This window comes from Amblyomma mixtum, chromosome 8 (assembly GCF_055824585.1).
Source record: "Amblyomma mixtum isolate Tamu chromosome 8, ASM5582458v1, whole genome shotgun sequence".
Lineage (NCBI taxonomy): Eukaryota > Metazoa > Arthropoda > Arachnida > Ixodida > Ixodidae > Amblyomma > Amblyomma mixtum.
Genome location: NC_143019.1, coordinates 94297412 through 94304535, shown reverse-complemented (window position 1 = coordinate 94304535; position 7124 = coordinate 94297412). Strand labels below are relative to the sequence as shown.

The 7124-nt window shown below is 46.9% G+C and overlaps 1 protein-coding gene across 1 annotated transcript; it reads right to left on the bottom strand.

The window, feature by feature from the left end:
* Positions 1–1670: 1670 nt before the first annotated feature.
* LOC149333553 (toll-like receptor 6) lies at positions 1671–4617 on the bottom strand. Its single transcript, XM_089556078.1, has one exon. It carries the CDS (start codon positions 4615–4617, stop codon positions 2326–2328), a length of 2292 nt encoding a protein of 763 aa, XP_089412204.1. The 3' UTR covers positions 1671–2325.
* Between the last annotated feature and the right edge of the window lie 2507 nt (positions 4618–7124).

Here is a 7124-nt window from a genome sequence, read left to right as displayed (position 1 = left end):
GTGAATGCCATAGTCCAGGAACTCCTTTATTACAGATGCGAATAACACACACGCGTATATCCAGCACAACTCTACGGTGTATACAACAGATTTTAACACGAAATTGTCAACTGTCTGGCTTTAGAACATCTTTACAAAAGTAATATGTCAGCCATCTGAAAGAAGGCCCTCACCCTTCCTCTTCAACTAATACAAAAAAGTAGGTCAATGATTGCATACTTATGCGAAGACAAGAAGTGATGGCAATGTACGCAGTGCGCATGAAACATGTACAGTCCGATCATCAAAAGTACGAATGCATACCTAAAAATGTGTTTGAAAGTCAATTTATCGAAGATGGGTGATCCACAGGAGCACGTAATGAATATGACAGGCTAGTGTTGCAGCACAGACGATAAACAAACGCAGTTAAAAGAGTTGAAAAATGAGCTAGTTGGTTCATACTTCTTGGTGGGTACAGCAGGAACAACAAAACACGTACGCAGAAACAAACAGAACGAAAGTGGACGAAGCAGACTGTCAACTAAATTTTTTTTAGTTCACAGCCGAATTCGTCTACGTTCAGTGTGTTTCCTTCTGCGTCCGCGTTTTGTTGTTCCTGCTGTACCCACTCAGAAACAAACACAGTTTCAGTAAATTGCTTACCACGTGCAAAATATATACGCAGTTATGGTGACAAAACGAGACAACAACAAACACAGGAAAGCTTGTACAACAGGCGGACAGATGCACAAAGACACAATGTACACTACCAGAATCCGCGCATGTGCTGAAGGAAAAAAAGTTGATAACTATATAGTGTGGGAGAAGTGGAAGAACCGCCCTTCTCCCCGGTACATCATGACGAGCCTTGTCGTCCATCGGCGAAAAAATTACTTCACGGGCGGTGTCATCGCACGCCCTCGGTAAAACCCCCGAGGTTTCAAAAAGCATTCCCAATACCCGTATTCCTGGCACAAAGAATACACTTCGAGGAAAGGTATGCGCAAATGAAAAGTTCGATGCCCAACTCCTGGTGCATACTGGGGCCAAAGCTGAAAGGCATCACACGGAAGTAACCATAAAGGTTAATTCGGTTTTCCATTGTTTCCTAAGGTGCTCGTGATAAATTTAGGCTGCTGCGTAGAGTTTTGAGCCATGTTACCTTCCGAATTTCTCAGAAAACGTGAGTATATTATAGCAGTTTTTCCTGTTGTTATGACAAGTGACTCCTCGAAAATGCATCCTCGGTTTTGCGCTTGACGTGAGCAATGACGTGAGCAACGATTGCGCTTGACGTCAGCAATGAAAGCAAAACTCATTCATAAAAAAATTCCCTTAGTGCTACTAGCGCGACTGTGCACTGAAGGTGCCCGAAACGAATGCGCGTTTCAGTGTGCAACTAAGGAATTTATTCCACTACGCAGTAATCTTGAGCTCTATGCTAACGCATCATCTGTGTATATTGCTTGTCTGATAAAATCACCAGTTAAAGCTATCTTACTCCCTAAATCTCAGACATGCACTGTAACTGGTGTCAACATTCATTTCGCTAGTTATATGAGTAATTGTTTGTGTCCTGAACACTGCAGTGGTTATTGGAACATTTTGAGCTGCACCATGCTTTGCCAAACCCTACAGAACCGGAGGATCACACGGCCGAACATGACGCGATATACAAACTGGCCTGCAATACCAACTAGTAAAGAGTGCAATTACAAAGTCGCTTAAGCTGGTAATCAGAACTATACCCGCAGTGCTAACCAAGAGTCGTACAAGAAGCGTTTACCACCGCCATAAACAAAACAAAATAAAAAGTCTGGTATCATTTAGTGATTTCACAGCATGGACTTCTTTGTGTTGCCATTCCTGAAGCAGTGTGTTGGCGTGCACTTCACTTTCTGGTATGCATATTTTTCTGCACCCTCAGGGACGACAGGAGGATGGTTATGGCTTAACCTGTAAATTACTCGCGACATACAGCAGAGGTGGAGCGTAACCCGCCAAAAGTTCATAGCCGGAGATAAAATAGACACAACGTAACCCGTATAGTGTTTACGCTAACATATATGCTATAACTTCATTAAGCCCTTATTAAGGGACACCAGGATTGGACTTTAGTTAAAGCCTCTACGAAGCGATGTAGCGTCAGCGGAGTGTGGACTCTGTGACAAATGGTGACAGTGTGTAGCATTGGCTGAGAATCTCGCTACGGCAGCAAGGCCAGTGTAATGCATGTCTAGTGCCAACACCAACGGCAGTATAATACAAGACTAGTACCACCAGCAACGGTCTAAACCTCATGAGACCGCAATGCTTGGAAGCAGGAAATTTTAGAGCACACGGCTACTGTTGCAGAGCAGCCTGGACCTGGAGCCAGAAGAGGTTGTTCAGGGCCTCGCTGGAACCGTCGGGCGGTAGCTGAACGTAGGTGCGGGACTTGATGAGGTACGTCAGCATGGGGCTCAGCTCAGACTCCTCCAAGTCGTTCTTCCTTATGAACACCAAGCCATCGTTGCGGTCGTTCTCAAACAACCGATGCTGCGCCAGGCTCAGCTCAAACATGCACCAGCGACTGCGGCAGAACTCCCGGCTCAGCACGAACAGCGACACGCGGCTCTGCATTATGGCCCGGCAGATGTTCTCGGTGATCGGGAGGCCCGGGATGAAGTCTCGCTCGGACACGCAGAGCCAAAACTTCATGGAAGCTTCGAGCTTTGGAAGGAGCACGCCTCGCACCCACTCGGCGTCCGAGGCATGGTACGAGACGAAGCCGTCCCACAGAAAGCTTCCTGTGTGCGTCTGTCTCCGATAGGCTTTAATGGCTACTTTGAGGTACAGAAGGGTGTACATGCAGTACCAGCGGTTCCTGTAAACGGCATAGCCAACCAAGGAGGCGACCATGATAGAGAGGAGCGCAGGAACACCGTAAATTCTGTAGTAGTCAGGCGGGGCGCAGTCGTCCTCATTCAAGGGCGCCTCGACAACGAGCCTTCCCTCGAGCTCCTCAGGTTGTTTGCAGACAAAGCACTCGGTACACTGAGCAGGGTGCTTCTGCAGCACGGAAAAAAGGTTCTTCAGCTGGCAGCTTGAGCAGTCCCAGGGATTCTTGCTGAGGTTCACGTAGCTGACGTTGTTGATGTCGCGCAACATGTCTTCGTTTATATTGGATAGCAGGTTGTGCTCTAAGAGAAGTGTTTGCAGTTTACCCATGCGAGAAAATAAAGGTCCCTTCCACTTTGATATCCTATTATAGGCAAGATTTAGCTCCTCGATGGGCGCATACTCCACTGCATCCAGTCGTAGTTCTTTAATCTCGTTCTGAGACAGTATGAGTTGAGTCAAGGAGATCAAAGTGGAGAATACTTGAGAGCCATCGAAGTGCACGAACTGGTTTTTATTGAGGTTCAGAAAAGTGAGTTTTCTTAGTCCCTTCACGTTTTCTCCGTTCAAATGCCTAACCTTGTTGCCAGCCATAGAGAGGTTCTTGAGGTCTTCCAAGCATTCAAATGGAGACCCAAAAATGCTAGCTATATCGCAGTTGTCTAGCGCCAGTCTCTTGAGCAGCGGAAATCCACAAAAGGCGCCATCTGGTAACGAGCTGAGGTTGGTTCCACTCAGAATTAGCTGCTGAACGCTGCTGTTCCATTCACCATCCCTGGGATAGTACTCGAACTCGACGCCACGTGGCACATTGGTATCGGACATGTCGAGCGTATCTAGCCGGTCTAAGTGAAAAATTGCCTTTGGAATTTCGGTTAATTTTGTGCCGATAAGCGAGACATACCTGATACCTGGGTTCATAACGAAGAACGCAAGTGGATCGATCTCCAGAATGGGTGAGTGGAAAAACTCAAGGCGCTCGATTTCGAGTCCGAGTTCGAGTTCGAGTCCGGTAAACCGAAGTAAGATTCTATCAAAGTTGCATTTATACAATAAAAGCTGCTTTATATGAGTGATGGCGACAAATTTAAACAGATGATCCGGGAATTCCTTGACTGTGTCTGTAAACGTGACGTTCAAAGACTCGGCCGTAGCGGTGTCGATATTCCAGAACGTTGAATCTTCAATCTCGACAGAAGACTTATTCTTATAACGGTCGGGGAAGCCGTAGACGTCAAAGTTACAGCTTCCGTCGGCTAGAGTCCCGTTGCAGACTGCGACAGCGACTTGCGGAGGAGTGCTGAACGTGCTTTTAAATGTCATTTCGCGAATGTATAGGAGCAGGGAGTAAATGCTTAAAGGGCTAAAATTGCCCTCTTCGGACGTAATAAATCGGTCGTAGTCTTTTTGAGCTCTTTGAGGAAAGTTATCCCATTTTCGAATCTTGGCGGATCGGAGAGACATGCAGACTTTACCACCCTGAGCAGTTTTGTTGTACGCAGGTCCGTCGGACACGAGCTCCTGCTCTATCGTCAGCGTATCCGGGTTGGCAGCAATGAAATTTTGCCGATTTGCCAGCCCTACAAGAGTGGTACAAACGGCGTGGACGTATCCATTTTCAACGCTCACGTTGCAGCGCTTTGAGCGCTGCAACAGCTCTTCGTAAGGAGCGATGTGGGTGCAGTCCATTGACAGGCTGAGGCCACAGGCTGTTGTCACAGCCCACAGAAGTAAAGCGGCAGTTTTCATGCACATCTCCGTCTGAAAGAAAGGAATGTGTCTGTTGAGCAAACCACTACTTGAGCTCATTTCTCCTTAGGTTCAGTTTAATAGCTAATACAACGACCTCTATCGGAATGCTGTCTGCTTTACTTTCTCTTCTGCCGCTCACAGCTCGCAATGGGAAAATTGCACTGAAGCACAGCATTAGGTGTACGCAGTACCAGTGGTGCTTCAGGACAGCCCACCATTGATTTTTAAAAACAGGCTTTTAGAAGTATGAAGACTTTTGCGGCATAGTAATAGCAATCTTGGCGGGCAACAGACAACAGATGAAGCAGGTCAACCGGTAAGGTGGCTGAGATTTTTTTTTTGACAGTTTACTTTCTAACTATGTAAGAAAGCTGGGCGGCTGCTTTCAATTATTTATATTGTACTGCGGGCCATAAAAAGGTTCCAAGCAGGAGAGGGAACTGTTTTCAAAATGTCTTCGGAGCATTCCTAATGAATCTCAGCATTGTGTGATCGAAGTACAGCGACGCTTTGAAAGGCGAACAGCCTGACGTAGGGCAGCTTGCACTGCGTTTCGGCAGACACATGTTTGTTCCAATATTCTTAATTTCGGTTTTCAGTGCAAGACTTTACGCGGAATCCAGCGCTTTATTTTTCAAATTTTCTTTACTTTGTTGGGAGTAGAATTTGCTATGCAGCTGGTAGCGATTTCTTCTAAATGGGTGCCATAGTAGATACATCATTTACCTGAAAATCACTAAGGCATAGGTGAAGATAATCAAATGCGCTTTTATGCCTGCCGAGGGAAAAGTTTTAACGAGACAGAGATTTTGAAGGTGAAGAGTTTTAGGGATTTTAATGCTGTAGGAAAAATACGCCATATAGTGATAAAAGCTGGCGTTTTCCAGTGATGCCGAAGAAGTTTCGATCCATCGGCTGGTCAAGTTTGCTGCCACTAGTGCCTTGAACAGGAGTGAGTTGTGTAACCACTAAACGCGGGCTGAAAGATGTGCTGCAACATAGCATCGGCAGATCTGCAGACACCTGGAGCTGGTCGTTATGAATAGCCGTAGTAGCTTGTTAATTTCGAAAACGTGGTTACTTACGGAGGCATGGCTCGAGCCCGCCGCGATGGCTCAGTGGTAAGGCGCCCGTCTACCGAGCCGGAGTACCTGGGTTCGAACCCGACCGCGGCGGCCGCGTTTCGATGGAGGCGAAACGCAAGAGGCGCCCGTGTGCTGTGCGATGTCAGTGCATGTTAAAGATCCCCAGGTGGTCGAAATTATTCCGGAGACCTCCACTACGGCACCTCTTTCTCTCTTTCTTCTTTCACTCCTACCCTCCTCCCTTCCCTTACGGCGCGGTTCAGGTGTCCGCCGATATATGTGAGACAGATACTGCTCCGTTTCCTTTCCTCAAAAACCAATTTACCAATTTATATGCATGGCTCGACAATTCTTTTTTTAATTTTAGTGATCTCGCGCCATAAGATTCCCGCTGTCGAAAAGCGCGTCTTTGGCGCACCCGAAATGATCTCCCACCTGCACCCCTTCCTCCATTGCGATCCTGTCACGTGGCCTGTCACATGGACTGTCACGTGACCTGTCATATAGACTGTCATGCGGCCTGTCACGCGCCCCAGCCCACGGGGTGACGTGGCTACAGCACAGCCTTTCCTTTGCGTGCGCCCAAGAGGCTCATTTTTGGATAGCGCGCAATTTTGACGCGATATGACCAAATTTTGTTAACCCACAGTGCTAAGAGTAACCGCGTTTTCGAAACTCTAAAAAAATATGTGGCAATTACTAACGGCCGCCTAAAAATCTGTAATTGCGATCACAACCTTAACAGTAGTAGTGATACAGTTAGAGGTGCACTGAACAGAAATCTGAAGTCGTATTTTTACCGCTGGAACTCGATCTACACGTTTCTTGCGTTCTTAGAAACTTCTAATTAATGGTCTCTGCGGGCGATTTCTCTAATATGCGTATATCCGATTAAACGTGCCGGCACCCGCCTTTTTTTTAATTATCCGCAGAGGGTGGGTGGACTCGACCAACCTTTCAACCAGTCCCGTGGCGGCTTGCCGCTCTGCCATCGGCGGGGTGATACGTAGCGATCGGTGAAAGCAAGGAGTCCACGCGCATTTTTATTTACATCGGCCTACTTTGCAGCTGTGTAGTCTCCGAGTACATTTATTGATTCACGGAAGCATTACAAACAAAATAAAAGCGAAAGCAAATCAGCCACGTGACTTCCTTAAAGGCACTCCATGCGTTGGCTGACCTCCCACCGTCTGCGTTGAATTTAAAAAAAAAAAGCGGGAGCCGGACGTTAATCCAATTTAAATTAAGGAAATTGGCCACACAGGGCAATAGTTGGCGGTTTCTAAGAGTGTTGGGAACGTGTAGATCGAGTTAGCGCGGCAGAAACACGAGTTCAGATTCCTCTTCAGTGCACCTTTAACTATGAGAAATTATTCAATCAGCTTGCTAGTTAACATCAGTAGCCTGTTATCTAATGTCGGCCAG

Excerpts from the sequence above, each read along its gene's own strand:
- LOC149333553 (XM_089556078.1), bottom strand. The coding sequence starts at position 4,617 with ATGTGCATGAAAACTGCCGCTTTACTTCTGTGGGCTGTGACAACAGCC.